The sequence below is a fragment of the Chaetodon auriga genome, chromosome 10 (genome assembly GCF_051107435.1).
Source record: "Chaetodon auriga isolate fChaAug3 chromosome 10, fChaAug3.hap1, whole genome shotgun sequence".
NCBI classification, from domain to species: Eukaryota; Metazoa; Chordata; class Actinopteri; order Chaetodontiformes; family Chaetodontidae; genus Chaetodon; species Chaetodon auriga.
The window spans coordinates 17,885,834-17,904,808 of record NC_135083.1 but is presented as its reverse complement, the minus strand read 5'-3'; the positions used below and the strand labels follow the sequence as shown (position 1 = coordinate 17,904,808).

Below are 18,975 nucleotides of genomic sequence, written 5' to 3'. Positions count from 1 at the left end.
TGATGGCGCTACAGGAAAAGTCAAGTGATCACTAAGGTCAGTAGGATTCATCCTTTGGGAACCATGAATGAGGGTGTAAAATTCAATCCATCCAATAATTTCTATATGGATGAACAGACAGATATTACCTGAAAATGTATTGTAAGTATTTTAATATTTTTTCTTTTCACTTTTACACCATATGGACTGTTATTATCATTATCATTATCGTTACTGTTACTGGATAAGTCTACTGCTCACAAAGATTTCCTCACTCCTGTTTGTTTCATTTAATTTTACTGTATAAATTACTGTAAACACAACTTTTCTCCCCATTGGTTTGCTCACTCATAGATTTGTGGTTGTCATGGCAACAGCAGAACTGCGCGCTGTGTGTTTTTTTCTTTTTCTTTTTTTTTTACCCTGTGTGTGTGTGTGTGTGTGTGTGTGTGTGTGTGTGTGTGTGTGTGTGTGTGCTCTGTACGTGTGAGTCTCCATCACTGCTGCAGCTCAGGCGCAAGAGGGTTTCGGTGGGGGCGGGACCTGTTTCGCTGCAGAGGGATGCTCTGCAGCCCCACGCATGACCAACCAGTCTGGAAATCCCTGCTCACCGGCACGTAGAACACACACGCACACACATACACGCACACTTGGGTTGACTGCAACCAAACCCCCTCAAGCTCCAGGCATCTGTGCTCCATCTCTCCTCTCCTCGTCCTTCTCCTCTTCTTCCTCCTCTCTCTGCGGCTCTCCGACGCTCTGTCCTCCGCAGCACTGACTCACTCAGCTCTCCTCGCCGAGCTGAACCGCACAGCCTGGGAACATGTCCTCTAACCTGCCCCCCGGGACAGCAGCCGGGGCTAAAAGCAAGCCCCTCTCCCCCTTCAGGAAGCGTGGCAGCCTGCAGTACACAGCCAGCACAGGTGAGTGGAGGGAGCCTGAGGATGGAGAGCGGAGGATGCTTTGAGTGTGTTGGTTCTGTAACAGAAGGAGGACTCTCACATGAGCTCAACCTGAGGTTCTGTGGCTGTGGACTGTGCACTGGTAGATGAATTCTGACTTTTTGAACACTTATATAGCCGGTTATTGTTGAGTGTCAGTGCCACAAGAAGACACACGATGCAATAGTTTTCGTCTGCAACTAGTTTGGGAAAAAGCAAACCTGTTGATTAAAGAAGTGTGGCTGAGGATGCTCTGCTTGTGGAGGATTTCTGCATTCATACCCTGCAGTTTCATGTCAGCGTGCTGTGATCTAGCTTTCCCTTTTATCCCTTCTTTTCAGGCTTACTCTTTTACATAAAATGACACAACATGCATGCACACATCAGTCGGATCCTCGATGTTAATTTGCAGCAGGCTCAGGATCAGTTTTAACATTGCTGAAATGTTGCATATCTTGTTGCTGTCAGGTAAAATCTGATATTTTGTCCATTTTCATGCTCCTGACCCTTTGGCTTTTGACACTGTTTCAAAACATGTTGCATATGTAAAAAAAAAAATGCAAGCTTAACCTGAAAGTATGCCGCTCTTATCCTTTTCCCTTGAGGGCATCGATGTGTTGCTTACATAAACATCATGGCAGTGTTTTTCATTTAGCCCGATGGCAGCATGTGGCCTGGAGAGAGTGTGTAGGTTTGGTACCTCAGGACTTGATCCCCCGCTGAATGAGAGGATTAGCCTCCACTCTGATGCACACACTGATCAGCCTTTCATCCAAACTACAAAGAGTGTAGAATGACCATATGACCAAACACTACCCCTCCCTCCCTGTTCTTTCAGTGTCAATCTGAACACATTTTCTCTGAAATGTGAAACACGTTCTTTCAGTTCATGTTAATATCACACACGTTGTGATATTCTTATGCAGAAGTGTCAGCGTCTTCACGCTATGTCGTTGATTAGAAATGAGGAAATATCTGTTTCATGTGGTGTCATATTCAGTCTGGAAGATGATTATCTTTAATTAAGCCTGAAAAAATATCCAATTGTGAATATTAACATCCTGAAAGAAGATGGAGTGAGGCAGAAAATGACACATAATTCTCGATATCTTGAAGTTCTTTTGTATTGGAGGCCGGTGATATAATCTCCCTCTATTGGCAGATTTTTTTTAAACATTTGAATTACATAATACGTAGAAAGGTTGCCTTAAAAATATACTGTATCTTCAAAAGTCTCCTGCGCTCAGGTCGTGCTTCCACTGAGGACACGCACGGCTGACAGTGACATACTGTGACGTTACAGTGACTCTCAAGACAGTCAGAGATTGATTTGTTACCCTGACAATAAAGACAGCAGCTGGAGGTCTGAATGATTCACCAGCCCCCCCCCCCCCCTCCAACTGGGATGTTCTCTGTGATTACCCTCATTTACAGCCTTGAAGCGCTTATAAAAATTGGTCTTGAGTCTCAGACTGGGAGGAATAATTAGTTGCTGGGACGATGAGGAGCAGTCTTGGCCTGTATAGTCAACAGAGACAGATTTCTGCTTTTTCCATGTAGAGGAAAGGCGGACTGTGCAGCTGTGTTCTGCTCTGAGGCCTCTGGGCTTTGATTTAGAGTCTCTGCAGAAGCACATGAAGACAGCATTCACATTATGCTGTTAAAGCATCCAGGGAACCATCTGAGTAAGCAAAGATGACATTTAGGTGACTCATCTTCTTTTGTTTTTTTGTTTTATATTTTATTTTTTCCCCCAGAAGGCCACTAATCTAGTTTAGGATAGACTGCACAGTTAAGTCTGTCTAAGTAGCGGAAACAGTCTGCAGATACATGATCATTTGACAGGAAATTATGTATCATGTGGCATTTTGATGTCACTCTTCTGCCTCACAATTAAGAGTCTAAACCGGCACTTTGCATGCTAGAGGAGCTTTAGCTTATTAGATTGTTTGAATAAGAATCCTGAACTTTCGATCCAGCCTAATGAGCTCTCTGCTGATCGATGGACGCAGCAGAGCGGAATAGATGTGGACAGCTGCATCAGCACCAAATGAGTTTTAATCACATACACCTTGACTTTCTTTAAAGGCTATAGACCTCCTATATGCACATAATATACTGCACCATGCCTGTCAGTCAGCCTTTTGCTCTCTTGTGCAGTTATAGTGTGAAGAGCTGAGGCGTAGCATTGTTCATGTTTAGCACATCATTGCAGGGTTTGTAGAGTGAACTCGGCAGGAGCGGCAGTGGGTGAATCACTTCTCTGGCTGTGAAAAAAGTAGTTCTGAGATTAGAGCACCACCCACTCACCAGTTAGCCTATTTTGTGCCTCATGCTGTCTTGCACTTGTTGAACCATTTAAATCATATGAGAGGTGTAGCAGTAGCCGTTTGCTTACTTACTGATGAAAGCTTCGCACTGTGGCAGTGACCTAAACAGTTATTATAATAGTATATAACATAACAAAAACACATGCTCTCTAAAAAATACAATGATAATAATTGTAAGCTTTACAACTCTTCAAACGCAACATTACAGATATAAAAAAAACACATAAAGATAGTGAGTAATAACTACTCACAAGAGAATTTAAAATAATGATAAATGTGTAGTTGAGAGTAAAATATAAATATTTAAAATGTGTGTTGTCTCCCTCATACTTGATGTTTGTAAAATATGGCTTCTCCCATATCCAGGACAGCAGTGGTGGAATATTCTGATCCTTTACTTCAGTAAATATGGAAAAATACTCCATTACAAGTCAAAGTCTTGAATTTGAAATGTCAATTTTTACAAGTACTAGTATCAAAAGTTACAAGTACTCGCTATGCAGCAGAAATGCTGATGTTAATGTTAAAGTATCATCTGTTAGATCACTGCATCAACATGAAATAATTATGATTTTCTCCAATCAGACCAATATTTAAAATGATCATTGATAACGTACAGTAGGCTGATGATGGACCTTTGAACATTCTGAACTTCGCCCACATTGTGTGCACACGTCCTTTGGTTGTGTCACACCCTGTCATCGTTACATGCCCACACCTCAGGGTCTGTGTCATGAAGAAATACAGTAATTACAGGAGAGAGAGACCCTGCAGGTTAACAGTTAAGCCCTGTCACTCCCCACAGTGATGCAATCTATACAAGTAATAGCTGAAAATGTAATTAATGATTGACCTGAGAGGTCTGGGACTCCCACCCCAACACACCTTCATCTGATAACCTTCAGTGACTCACTGCTCATGTGCATCTACACTATGTACTGTGGATTAATTGTCTGTGTCTCTGCGACTCATATGAACCAGCATCTGGTCTGTTAGAGGCCTTGTGGACTTGTGCCCTGTGGGTGGAACCACCTCTTTGTTGTATTGTTGCTCATACTTAATGGTGGGGTGCTACAGTAGATACAGAGATACTCAATGCCAGCTGTTGTTTGCAACACATCGACCTGTGGAGAGCCAGAGTCGTGTTTGAAAGGTAGAGTGCCTGCTGCTAAAGATCAAATCTTAAATGAATGAAGCATTTCCATTTCATGTTGCTTTGAAGGTCTACTCCACTACATTTCAGAGGGAGATATTGTACTTTTTGTTGCACTAGATTTATCAAACAGATATAGTTACAAGTTACTTTGCAGATACATTCGCTCTATAGCGTGTAGTTAATTGACATTCAATTAACCAGAATGTTATAAGATATACAAAATAATATGCCCAATAACATATGAAGTAGTTAAAATTAAAAATAGTTAAAAGGTTTGAAAATCCATCTCGGCAAGCCACAAGTTAACCATGTTCCAAGTTAACTTATATGCTGTATATTACAATGTATCCTCTGAATGGGACCATTCAGCACAGTGAGTACTTTTACTCACTGTATTCTGTGTACTTCTTCCATCGCTGATTTTGTTCTTTGAATTAATTTAGGCAGGGTAGATGCTTTGCCAGTCTGCAGATTTTCATTTGTTCTTTGGCTGAATGCTTCACACCATGTTGAGCTTGGACTGATGTGTGTGTGATGCAGCATCCGGCCATCAGAGGGAGCCTGGTCTGAACAAACGCAGCTACGCTGATGAGGCAACAGCAGCCTTGTTTGTTTAGCTCCTCTTGGGGCCACAACAATTTGAGTAGTCCTCCTGAGAGCAATTTTGGCTGTGAGTGCCTCGAAAAAACACACAATATTTTAACCCCAGGAGGCTGAGTGGTAATTTGTTTGCAGTCGGGTTGCACTGGACTCCAGTTTGTCAGCTGCGCTTTTCAAACTGGATTGCTCCAGTTTGAAGCAGCTCTCTCCAAAAGCTTGAACAGAGGACAATTTTTGTGCAATTTTTTGACAGTCAGGATGTTTTTAACCATCGGTTTATGTTGACTCTGTATTTCCATGAATAGAAATAAATTTGCAGCTGTATGCATATTTTTCTGGAGTGGTATGGACATTCAGAGTGGATGCACGTGTTTCTGTATGAGGGCAATGCACATTATTTAATCAGATGATGAAAACCGCTTCAGAAATGGTTGTTCAAAAGTATAAGTGTGATGATACTGTATATTTTTATTACTGTCAAAAAATTCCATGAGAAGACCAAAACCAACAATGAACTGATCAAGCATCGCCTGGGAAACCAAATCCTAATGAGCACCACTGTTATCCAAAAACACATTTAAAACTCATAGTTATCTTCTTAGTTATATTCTATAGCAAAAATCTACTTTGCTCATCTTGTCATATAAAAGTGTAAGAAAAGAGCACAAATGCTTCAATAAAATTGTGGGTTCAAAAGAAGGGTGAAGATTTCTTATTCAACTTTGACAACTTGAGTTGAACTCTAGACAGTATTTGCTATTGAGCTATTGAGCAAGAGAAGATAAGATAGTCAGCACAAACACTCGATACAAACTGCTGATTGATTGAGCTTAAAAGGCCTCTTTTACTCACTGGTTGCAAATTAATGGCATTAAGTCTTAGCTCACAACAGATTCAATCAACACAGATTCATCTACAAGGCTTGTAACACTTTCTGAAAAGCTCAGTTACCCACACAAAACTGTCATGTTTCATTTCTTTCAACATTTTCTTGACTTAATCAAAGGACAGGTTGAAGAAATGTCTCATCATTTTTATTCAGATGCTACTAGGAGTTATATTCGTGGAAGGTATTCGGACACAAAGCCGGAGCAAACTGCAGTCCAGTCCAGAATATTCACATTTTTCATTCCATTGTTTTGCTATTTGAGCCTGCAGCTGTTATCCAGAGCAAATTTACATTCAGTGCAATAGTACAATAAGGAGAGAGATATGATATGCAGGGAAATTCAATTGTTCTGTGTGAAACTGCATCAGAACACTGAATCATTCATGTGTTATTTCATCATTCTTAGCATACACACAGGTCTGTGTTTACAGCATGGGAAAGCATAATCCAGAAAGCTGCAACCATAATGGGGACAACGTGCTGGCCCTTTAATTTCATTCATGTGAGAGGAGATAGAGGCGAGGTCTTATTTATCAGACACTTGTCTCCCTCAGACTGCTGCTGTTCAGCTGGCAAAAACAGACCATGACTTCTCAAGCCTCACCGCCGAGGCAGCTCCATTTTATTCTACGCAGATGACACAAACATCCCGAACACATGGTCTCCTCAAAACACGGCGCGGAGGACAAAGCAGACAAGAGGGGGGGTGCTGAGAGAGAAACTCACAGCAGGAGAACCCACATCCGCCGGTGATGTACACTGTCTCCCCCCCGCCTCCTCTCCCTCCTGTGGTACGTCCCAGATAGATGTCAGAGGCATTTAAATGAGGAGGATCAGCTCCAGAGGCAGCTAGTGCAGCGACAGCTGGCCTGAACCAGGAGGCACCCAGAGCAGAGGGGGGTCACACACTGGGATATGAGGGGGGAGTTCATGGATCTGCTGGACCAGCTCTTTGTATGTATGACAGGGACAGATTAAGGAAACAGAGGAGATGACTCTTTGAGTGTGCTTACGTGTGTATGTGTTTGTGTGTGTTTGCCAGTTTTGACATTAGACTGAGTGTTTGAAGCGTTACTTTTCTTGTTTCTCTCCATCCCTCGCTCCCATCATGTTTAACCCATCTTGAAAGGACAGCAGACGCCATCCTGGGCCATTTGCTGTTTGGCATGCTCCATCTCCCAGCCAGGACAGCCTGTCTCTCTCCTTCTCTGTCTGTCTGTCTCTCCCCTCTGCTAGCTGCTGGTTAACGCAGGCTCTGAGGACGCTCCACTACCCTCATCCTGTGCAAAAGCACAAATAATGCTCTCCTCTCTTCCCCTCTAACCCCCCATCCCCCTTTTCTTTCCCTCTTTCACACTCACTGCCACTCTCCTCTGTCTGTCCCTTGATGGCTTTGTGTAATAGCCCTGAGCACTGCTGTCTAAGGAGAACGTGTGTTGATTGATTGTCCCACAAACTAGCTTTCGCATGTCTTTTGGGGAAGGTATGAAGGTGCAACTGTGCACAAAGAAGCAGAGCAGATCAATAAATTGTGCTGACTACACCTACAACTTGGTCGAAAGGGTTGTTTTCAAGGCTAGTGGGCATCCTGCCTTGATATTTTTAGCATTTCTTTGTGGTTCAAGTGAGAAGGCTTACAGCAGTAAAAGAAACACAGGACAGAGCTAGGTTTCTACTAGCACACCAACATGCAGACAGTTAATGCAGCTGCAGAAACTAAACCAGCTCTGGCCATAGAAAGACTTTGATTGCACATCTTGAGAGGCATCAGCTGTTTGATGCAGAGCCAGTGAGAGAAGCTGGAGGAGAAGGCATCTGTAAGAGGAGCAGTGTCATTAGATCCTGCTGCATTCTCCCACGAGACTCGCTGTGTGATAGTGAGCAGCCAGATTTAATTGTTGTTTCGCTGAACTGTGTGTCTTCTGTATTTCATTGTGCAACACTGGTTCAGTTATGTCTGATCTGATTTTGTGTACAGAATTTTATAGACGAGCTAGTTGTGTAAGTCAAACTGCTTTGATGAAAATATTCTATTACTAGAGACTAGGGCTACACACTGAACTTTGATAGTTTTCTTTGTAGAAAATATGGAAAACTCTCAAATATTGACAGCTGGCTTCAAACGTCTGGTAAGATTTCTATATAGTTCTACATAGAAAAGCTGCTTGTGTTTAGACAATGTGAAACATTTGAGACCTTTGTCTTTTCTGTTAAATTAAAATAGGGGTTTTACAGAAAAACATTTTATTCCTCAACGTAATGTATTGAAAAAATTGTTGGTGTCTGGACTGACAGTATGGTGTATCAGCACTACTACCGAAACATTTCAAAGGATACCCAATCTTACTCAAGACCTCCAGCACTGCATTGTTTACATTAGTCATTCCCTGGTATTCCTCCTTTCTCAGCAGCACTGACACATGTGAGCTGTGAGTAACTATGTGAGACATTTGCCACAGAGGCTGTGAGTCACTGGCATTTCTTGTGGCATGAATACCAAATCAGCATAGTCAATGGAAGCAGGTAGACAGAGGCTGATGATGCATGGCCTGCCTGATGGTTGAAAACAGAGAGAGGAGAGCGGAGGGGATAAAAGTCTCTTGATATTTAAGTCTAGTCATTCAGAACCGTGTGTATATTTGTACTAAAATTGTACTCCATTCAGACGGAGATTCCTGGCTGTCTCCAAGAAGTTATGATTGGTTTTCTAACAAAGGCGAGAAAACAAATAAGCAGCACTGTACATGAAGTTCAACAGGAAGTCTTTTGACCCCCTGACCTCTCGCTGCACTCTGGCCTGTACACTTCAGATGATTTTCCACTCGTGATCTCATCCCCCGCCGAGTTAGGACTCTGTATTGCTGCTGAAATATGCATGAAGTGGAAGTCCCTTGGCAAGATGATAGTATTTGACCTCGTTCTGAGGCTCGGTGGAATGATGGTGGTGTTGTATTGTCTTTGATTGTTTTTCTGTGAGACACCTGGTAGCGTGTGGAGAATCTGTGTCACTCATGTTGCATTAAGCCCTCACGCTGCTTCCCTCCTGCACCTGTTAGATCAATAAAAGCTTCAACCAACCAGATTATGTAGAGCATGTTGAAGCGAAACATGGCTGACTTTAATTTCTGAGTGGTTTGCTCTCCAACTGAGGGGAGATGAGTTGTTATGTAACCATAGATGCTACTGATCCAAATATAGCAGCCATTAGGGGATTAGCTCCGGGCCCGGCAGGCTTGGCTAGGCTCGGCTTTGCTGTGGCCCAGCATGGATGTCTTTGCCGCTGGTTGCCTCCTGTCCTCCACGCCAGCATTCACTGCTATCACGACAAATTGATATGCCCCAAACCGACAGCAGAGATGACATCTTAGCTGGCAACCACATTACATAGATGTGCTCCTTCCTATCAGCAGAGGAGCATCTATCTGTGGCAGGACTTTGTTTGGCAAAGCAGCATATTAATTTTTATTGATTCAAGCTTGCTTTGGATAGAGGAAAGTTACCAACAACTGTATTATTTCTTAATTGCATGTATGATTTAACCAATGTGTCCAGTCGAGGTTTGTCCACAATGTTTGCAGATGACACAACATTTATTCGTTCGCATTAAAATTTTTAGCAGGGCTAATTTCTTTAACGTTTAGTCTGCTGATTATTTGTCAGTATGTATGTAGTCTTAAAATGTCTTGCTTTGTCTCGCCAGCAATAGAAAACGTCAAATATTAAAATTGCAATAATATGATACAGGAAACATATTTGACAGGAATGTCAGCAAATCCTGACAGTTGAGCCTGAAAATCACTTCAGCGTAGAAGCAATCATCTTTGCACATTAAATTCCATTATTGTTTCGGTGTCATTTGTTTGATTTTAACTTACTCAGACTCAAAGCTCGTCTATTCAGCCTTTTAAAAGGTCAAAACATGAGCCCAATTGAATATTTATGCACTGAGGAAGTTTGTGTTTCCCTCAGTGTTCGCTCTAGTATGTCGTGTGGTGCAGGCAAACTTGTTCAGCATGTTGAGTGGGATGCGTCGATTGGACGGTGTTAAGCAGAAGGTGGTAAACACGTGGTGAGTTGTGGCCTGGACAGTGTTTACACCATCACTTCTTTTCTCTTTATAACTACAGTCCTGTCTGCCTCACCAAGTGTTTTCATGCCATTAATGAAGCTTTTTGTCGAGTCCTAATCAGCCCAGTTAATTGCCCTCGCTGGTCTCCTTTACTGTCCCCACAGAGCGCCCAGAGTCAGACACGCTGTGTTAAATAAGTCAGACTTAATTTAGATGGGTACAATAGTGCAAAGACAACACAGAGTGCAGGCATGTCCTCTTTGACCTTCCTCATGTGTGTATGGTATATAAATACTGACAGGCAACAGGACCACTGACACTCTAGCACACAGGGGATGAAATATTTAGCAGGATGATGAATATTTCAGTGGCAGGTGCGTAGTTTCGAGGGCAAGATTAATATCATTGCAGACAGACTACTAAATATACGCCGTGGGGGGGAGGATACACAGCGGTGAAGACATGGTCTCTCCTCGCTGTCTCTGTTTCTCACAGACGAATGCTTAACCTCTCTGTTTTCCTCATCACTGCATCCACTCACACCCGCCCTTGTCCCAAGTCTTTTTTCAATAACCATCCCCCTTCGTTTTCCCTTCGGCTTTCCATGACAACTGGGTTTGTGTAAAACTTGAGTCTTGTTCGGTGGCAACAATGGAGGGTATTCGCCGGTGTATGTGCTGATGGGCTCTCCACCTGAATGGTCCATTGTGTCGTGAGGCACAAACAGCCGCTGAGCTCAGACCTCCACTGTTGTGTGAAGGCCTGCTGACAGAGGAACGGCAAGCTTCTGCAGACAGTTTTGGTCGCTGTGAATACATGCTGAAGGAAATGAAGAATGGGAAAGGAAGGAGACTCTCACCGAGGACATTTAGCCAGATTAGCTGATTCAGATTTGTGTCTAGGCCTCTTTTTCCATGCTGGGTAAAATGAGAAGCTTTTTGGTTTTATCAGTGTTGATAAGCTCATTGACAGTTAATAGGATGCAGCTGCTGCAAGCTAAACTGATTCATCATCCTTGAAAACTGAAATTAGATGCTTTGTGTGTCTTACTTGTATGACTCCCATCATTAGAAGATACTGAGGCCCAAAATAGCTTCAAAATAAGCCTTTTTTCAGTATTTCCACAGATGCACAGTTTTCTCACTCTCCTCTTCTTTCCTTCTCTCTCTCCCTCTTTATCTCTAGTTGATCTTCGTGGTGCCCGCCACCTCCTCACTTCCCAGCATTCCTTGCCTGGCATCCCCGTGGCCTTGAAACAGTCCATTGACCTGCGCACATCCATGGATGGGAAGTACAAGGAGATTGCTGAGGTTGGTACTCAGTAACTGTGCTCAGTCATTTACCTCATACAGTGTGTATTAAACTGGTGGCTGGATGTGTGGACTGTTATAATGCTGCTTGTATGTTTGTGTGAAGGAGCTGTTCTCCCGCACTCTGGCAGAGAGTGAGATGCGCAGCGCTCCTTATGAATTTCCAGAGGACAGCCCCATCGAACAGCTGGAGGAGAGACGTCATCGCCTCGAGCGACAGATCAGCCAGGATGTCAAGTAAGTGACGAGGAAGGAAGGAGGTTGTTAGCTGATATACAATTACAGTCAGACTGTGTTCTGGTGATCTTGAAGCTCGCAGTGATGATCCCAAAGTGAGCTCAGCCTCTCTGTGCTCAGGTTTGAACCCGACATCCTCCTGCGGGCCAAACAGGAGTTCATGAAGACTGACAGTGCCACAGATCTGGAGTGAGTGTTTCTCCCGGCTATGGACAACAGCGATATCATTGTCCATTGAATGTACATGTATCTTAAACTTCCAGAATGGAAAATAATTGTCAGTCTATGATTAGATACATGAAGGAGCAGAGCCAAGCTCCTGTGCTACAGGAGAGAGAACTGGTTCCAGAGAGAGAATACCAGAGAGTCACTATTTCTGGAGAGGAAAAATGTGGGGTAAGTCCGAGTCACTGCAGCAATGGAGGGGGGGGATTAGAAAAGAGTATTTCATAGTGAAAGTGCTTTGTTTTGTGTGCTTTCTCACAATTAAAAAACCTTTTTTTCTTTGCTTCCATCATTATTCTTTTGCACTCTATTGTTCTTCCATCAAGGTTCCCTTCACAGATCTGTTGGATGCTGCCAAATGTGTAGTGAAGGCTCTGTTCATCAGACAGAAGTATATGGGCCTGTCGCTGCAAAGCTTCTGCAGGACCACCGCTCGTTACCTGCAGGAGCTGAGTGAGAGACCTCTGGACTTAGATATCTATGAGGAGGAGATCCCAGAGACCACAGCCACTGCAGGTACATACACGTGAACACACTTTACTATCTCAATTCAGATAGTTTAACAGAACGGACTAGAGAAACAGCAATGCAATCAATAAATCCAAATAATAATCAACATATTAACTAATAATAAATACAATTTGCTGCTCTATTCCTGATTACTCTATTATACCTCAGCATACTCAAAAAGAATTAGTAATTCTAAGTTCATATGGGAATGTAAGTCATGTCCAGTGTCATGTGTGGTACTGTCACATTAAGATATAAACGGGCACACCCACAGATTTCACAATCCATCTGCCACACACCCCTGAACCGGCTGTCACAACGTCCAGGCTGTTCAAATCACGTTAGCTGCATGTATATTCCCACTTCATTCAAAGCCGTGACACGGTGCGACGTTCTGTCTCCTCTCAGATGCCACAGTGCACCCACCTGTGTCTGAAACGCACCCCTATGACAACCAGGACCCTGCCAGCATGCCCCCTGACATGGGTTATGGCTGCAAGATGGTGGATGGTGTCATGCATGTGTACACAACGAGGAACATTATGGAAAAGTGAGATGTGTATGATGAATCACTCGCACGCTTTCTCTTGCAGTCTTCAGTGTGGCAGGATGTTTGTCTGTCTTCAGGCTCAGTTCACACATTTTGTTGCCAGTTTCCTGCGTAACTCCTCCTAACTTCCTGCTAATGTTGCCAACAGGAGCACAGAGCTGGACCTGCCGTATCCAGACCTGCAGGAGTACATTGCTGACATGAACGTCATGATGGCCCTCATTATCAACGGACCAGTGTAAGTTTCCAATACAGAATAGTGTGTATATCATGCATTTTAGATTTACCTATAGTTTCAAATAGCATACCACATTTTCTCATCTCTTTCCTTTTGAACAATCCAAAAAGAATATCTCAAAAAGTAGCCATCACTTATTTTTGTTGCCCTTTGCCACAGAAAGTCCTTCTGCTACCGTCGTCTGCAGTACCTTAGCTCCAAGTTCCAGATGCACATCCTGCTGAATGAGATGAAAGAGCTGGCCGCGCAGAAGCAAGTCCCACATCGAGACTTCTACAATATCCGTAAGGTGAACTTGAGAGATGTTCCTACTGAGCCTAATCAGAAGTACCTGTTGTAATCCACAGCCAGACTCCAATATGTAATTCTTCATCTGGACTGTTTTGCAGGTCGACACGCACATTCACGCTTCGTCCTGCATGAACCAGAAGCACCTTCTGCGTTTTATCAAAAGGGCCATGAAGAAGTATCCTAAAGAGATTGTGCATGTGGAAAGAGGGAAAGGTCAGACGCTCATGGAGGTGTTTGAAAGCATGAACCTGACAGCCTTTGACCTGAGTGTGGACACCCTGGACATGCACGCAGTGAGTCACAGGCGAGATAGCGAGCACTTGTCACGTTAAAAATGCTCCACAGTACTGAAATGGCAAATAGCGATTCAACCAGACAAGAGCATCAGTTAATGAGAGATTGTCTGAGCCACAGTGACAGTGTTTCAACTCTTTTTGCAGGACCGCAACACTTTTCACCGCTTTGACAAGTTCAACGCCAAATACAATCCAATTGGCGAGTCCATCCTGAGAGAGATCTTCATCAAAACAGACAACCACATTGAGGGGAAATACTTTGGGCACATAATTAAGGTGCTCTCTTGCACCTTTAACACAGCCATTCCCGCTGATGCCTCCAGAATGACTGTATGAGGCACTGACGCCCTCTGCTGACTGTCTGTGTCACTTCTTCTCAGGAGGTGATGTCTGACCTGGAGGAGAGCAAATACCAGAACGTGGAGCTCAGGCTGTCCATCTACGGGCGCTCCAGAGATGAGTGGGACAAGCTGGCCATGTGGGCCGTCAAACATCGGGTCTACTCCAATAATGTTCGCTGGCTTGTGCAAGTGCCTCGACTCTTGTGAGTAACCCTGCTGGTGGGGAGCGTGATACTACATTTACTCAATTATTGTACTTGAAAGCAGTATTGAAGTTCTTGGGTATTTCAACTTGATGGTACTTTATTCTTCTACTTACTAGTTACCTTACACATTTCAATTTTACATACAAAACATATGATCCAATTATAGAATATGAGTCATTCTATGGATTAAATTACCCAACAGAATATAAAGCAACTAAAATGAGCTCTACCTCCTCCAGCTACAACATCAAAATGCTGCATGTTAACTCAACATTAAACGTAACCGTCTGTAACAGGCTTGGATAGGAATTAGTGGGTCTGTAACATTTGTACTAGGGGAGGGTGAGGCCAGGAGTATTCACCTGCTTGCAATCTGCAATCTCATCGCTAGATGCCACTAAATCAAATACACTGGTCCTTTTGAGTACAATTTTGAATGCATGGCTTTCCTCTCCAACAGATGTGACTACTCTCACCATTGAGTAGCACTTACGGAGGTTTACGAACACACATCCATTGCTATCTGCAACACGCATGCGTACACTGAGCACTGCAAAGGTAACACTGCCGTAATATCGCTGACTTCTTGTATTTCTCTCTCAAAGTGATGTCTACCACACAAAGAAGCAGCTGTGTAACTTTCAAGAGATGCTGGAGAATATCTTCATGCCTCTGTTCGAGGTTACAGTCAACCCCGGCAGCCACCCAGAGCTGCACCTCTTCCTTCAGCATGTACTAAGTCTTTTCTGTGGAACCATGAATTTGTATTGTTATTCACATGTAGCCAGACCTCAGAGGGTTTCATTTATCTCTTGTTGGTCCCTCTCACAGGTGGTGGGTTTTGACAGTGTGGATGATGAGTCAAAACCAGAGCAACATATCTTCAACCTGGACAGTCCACTGCCTGTCAACTGGACAGAGGAGGACAACCCGCCCTATTCCTACTACCTCTACTATATGTATGCAAACATGACTGTGCTGAATCACCTGCGCAGGTGCGTGACTACACCTCAGTTTAAGTGGCTGCAATTATCTGCTTTTTGTTAATGCCAACAGTCCCTGATTATATGTTTTAGCTAGTAGCTAACAGTCATGTAGTTGGTGTTCTTTGGCTGTGAGTAATGGGGAAAAAAAAGGATATATAGAAAAGGTATTTTTGGCCACACTGAGGGGGCTGGAGATCAGTGCTGGTGAACTCACTGATCCAAACAAAGGAAAAAGACCGAGAAGAACGATAGTAACGCTGGTAACCGCGACAATACCACAGAGTAGTGGAAACAATCTGTCTTCAGCAGTCCAGTCTTTATACTGTGCTGATTATGATGAGTCCCAGCTGTGTTTGAGCCAGCTCCCAGCCACCCGGAGAACCACGCCCAGCCTCTGCCACCTCTCCACAGCACACAATAACCAGAGTTCTTCTTAACCACCACATGTATTTTCTTAATCAATTAATCTTAAAGTCACAGTAAACACTATTTATCCAGTTTTGAGCTGACTTCACATTTTTCCTTCTGAACCTTTACATAAAAGTTTTAAATTCCCAACTCCAAAGCTGAAATTGAGTCACCTTCCTGATATCCGCGTCTTCTTCTTTCCAGGCAGCAGGGGTTTCACACCCTTGTCCTCCGTCCTCATTGTGGGGAGGCTGGGCCGATCCATCACCTGGTGTCTGGTTTCATGCTGTCGGAGAACATCTCCCACGGGCTGCTGCTCAGGAAGGTGTGACATCAATATCAGAAAACCTCTCCTCTGTGTGTAAAATGAAGCAGGTGATCAGTTTGTGAGGAAATAATGAATTGGATAAAAAAGACTGGGCACGAGGTCAGCTCATCTAGATTATCCTACTTAGGTTAGTTCTGCTGAGTCATACTTAAGAAACAGTACCTTAAATGCACATGGAAAATCAGGGATGCAGTATAAACACTCCTTCTGCATTGATACAGCATTATGCCCTGTGTTCCTCCAGGCTCCTGTGCTGCAGTATCTGTACTACTTGGCCCAGATAGGCATCGCCATGTCCCCTCTCAGCAATAACAGCCTGTTCCTCAGCTACCATCGTAACCCTCTGCCAGAGTACCTCTCCAGAGGCCTCATGGTCTCTCTGTCCACAGACGACCCTCTGCAGTTTCATTTCACCAAGGTCAGTGTCCACAGCCAGTCAAATGTTTGTTAACAGCCTACATTAGATTTCCTGTAAAATGTATTATGCTATTTATAATGCTCTCCATCTTGATATCTCTAATTAGGCACACGACGCTGACACACATGCTGCATTTTTTCATTGTGCAACTCTGATCCAAAAACGATGGGACGCTGTGTGAAAACAGAACGCAATCATTTGCAAACTGTATAAATACAGTTTTACAAAGTGTTCCTGAGCCCGTGTAGTAATATCCTCTGTAGAATCGTGTGTTCACAGTGGTGAACCTCCCTTGTGAACAACTGAGTCTTTCCAGGATGCCCCTTTCACACCCAATCATGATACTATCAGCTGTTACCAATGAACCTGTTTACCTGTGGAATGTTTCCCAGTCTTAAGTTGCTCTTGTGCCAACTTGTTTGAGACGTGTTACTGCATCAAACTCACAATAAGCACATATTTACAAAATAGTTGATGGGGTAAAACATTGAATATGTTGTTTTTGCAAGGCATAAAAAGCCTCCCAACTTTTTTGGAACCAGGGTTGCATAAAATGTTAATCACTGAAGGTTCTGGCAGACCTGCAGTGACACATGTAAATTATGAATTTATAGCCTAGTTGCTTGAGATTTATGTATGTAAGTATATTTAACTGTGATATGTTTTTCTGCTCTGTGTAGGAACCCCTGATGGAAGAGTACAGCATTGCTGCTCAGGTGTGGAAGCTGAGCTCCTGTGACATGTGTGAGCTGGCCAGAAACAGTGTGCTGATGAGCGGATTCTGTCATAGGGTATCAGTTATCTTTATAGCACATTACACATTATCCAGTTTTACTGTCCACAACTGTACCTCTCCCTCCTCAGTCTATTGTGCTGCAGATGGTTTCATTTTCCTCCCCCTCTTCTTCTGGCTCAGGTGAAGAGCTCCTGGCTCGGGCCAAACTACATCAAGGAGGGGCAGGAGAGTAATGACATCAGGCGCACCAACGTTCCTGACATCCGCGTGGCGTACCGGTATGAGACCATGTGTGAGGAGCTGAATTTAATCACACAAGCCATCCGCACAGATGAGCTGGAGACCATCGAGGAGGAGGGGAGTCTGTGTATGGGAGCTGTGCAGGCAGAGAAGTGAAACATGAGGCACAACACTAACAAAATTCTCTCGACATTCCCTGTTTTCACGTCAGGACTTTGTACAGATTTTGCATATCAACATATCACACCTGTGAGAAGAGAAAAGCTTTGTTACAAGATGATTATGAGAGTCGCTACTGTGGCAGTATGAAAGAGGACCTACAATCTGTGTACCCAACGTGTTTCCTTCCTTATGTTTCTTCCAGTCATTCTTCGTTTAATTTGTCATGGTGATTTCACAATGTCTCTCGAGTTATTTATTCTAAAATTATTATTTTTTCATGGTTTGTGGCTACATTTTGTCAGAGTTTCTGTATAAAGTCTATTTGTCCTGTTCCAAGTATTGAATGAAACTGCATTCAAGATTCAACCCATTAATAAAACTTAGAAACTGGATCCAACAGTGACCAATTAAAGTAAGAAGACAATCTGGAACGATTTTCAAAGTATAGAGCCTCTACCTACACACAGGGCTGTAGCTAACTTTGAGGACACTGAGATCACATTCTTGATATCATTTCTCACAATTTGGGGTTGTGGGTTAAAACAATAAAATAAGTTTTTGGTGTTGAGGGGAGTGGTGGGTGGGGCAGGCTACGACTGATGACCTCAGTATTTCTAAAATCCTGGCTCCAGCCCTGACCACTTACCTAATCAATCATTTGTTTACCATATGATGCAGAAACCTTTATTGAATATTCATAGTCAAATTAGAAATGCTGCATGGATTTTTGGCTTTTTGGTTGACATTTCCTTCTGTAATTATCCACAGGAAAATACCTCATGCTGTGTAACTGGCAGAAAAAACTCCATCTTCAATATTCCTGCTCCTGCTAATGACCTTAACAACATGTTTCACAGCTGTTCCATGTCATATTCTAGCTGGGTTTTTTTCTACAGTTGTGACAGTGATTCAGTAAGGTTGCATGGAGGCACGTCAATATCCGTTTCTGGTGCGCAGTAATGCTGCTCAGTTGTAGAATCTTATTATACTAATTCTTATTTTGTGACTTTGTTTCTGACAGTATGAACTGTAACTCTGATCTGTTGCCATTTGTCGTTTACACACAGATATCTCAAAGACACACATTTCTGAGTCATAGTACAGTGAATGATGCATGATCTGTTCCCTCAGTTTTCACTCCTTACACAAGTTCAACCGGTGCCAAATTCATGAAACAAACCCATTTTTAGAGAACTGAAAGTCGACTAGCTTCACAAACCCTTTTCAAACTTCTGCCTTCGGTTTGGGTCCTGATGTTATCTGTGTGGTTACTCGTTGTTGTTCAAAAGCTCTACGTGTTCCTCCCAGAGAATTACATGTGCAGTTTGTGAAAGATTATTTAATGACATTGTGTCTACAAGAAAAATAAATGTTGCTCACGTTGGAGTGCTTGACTTGGTGCAGTTTCTTCATCTCAGAAAGCCACTCAATGTCTCCGGAAAGTGAAAATTACTGATTACAAAAGATCAAAAAGAATGAGAAGAAAAAGAAACCATAATTCATTTAGACAAATACGGTCTGTTTGAGTT

At 43.1% G+C, this 18,975-nt stretch overlaps 1 protein-coding gene across 2 annotated transcripts; it reads left to right on the top strand.

The window, feature by feature from the left end:
* The first annotated feature begins 524 nt into the window (after positions 1 to 524).
* Positions 525 to 18,832, top strand: ampd2b (adenosine monophosphate deaminase 2b). Of its 2 annotated transcripts, none has more exons than XM_076741156.1 (18): positions 525 to 902; positions 11,150 to 11,274; positions 11,381 to 11,511; positions 11,632 to 11,700; positions 11,805 to 11,907; positions 12,063 to 12,252; positions 12,655 to 12,796; positions 12,945 to 13,034; positions 13,194 to 13,323; positions 13,424 to 13,618; positions 13,766 to 13,897; positions 14,002 to 14,165; positions 14,774 to 14,900; positions 15,000 to 15,163; positions 15,767 to 15,887; positions 16,135 to 16,308; positions 16,989 to 17,099; positions 17,225 to 18,832. In XM_076741156.1, the coding sequence occupies exons 1-18, from the start codon at positions 803 to 805 to the stop codon at positions 17,438 to 17,440; spliced, it is 2,484 nt and encodes an 827-aa protein (XP_076597271.1). In that variant the 5' UTR covers positions 525 to 802; the 3' UTR covers positions 17,441 to 18,832. The 2 variants fall into 2 exon arrangements, with proteins under 2 accessions (XP_076597271.1, XP_076597272.1); XM_076741157.1 differs by lacking the exon at positions 525 to 902 and adding an exon at positions 6,753 to 6,849.
* The last annotated feature ends 143 nt before the right edge of the window (positions 18,833 to 18,975 follow it).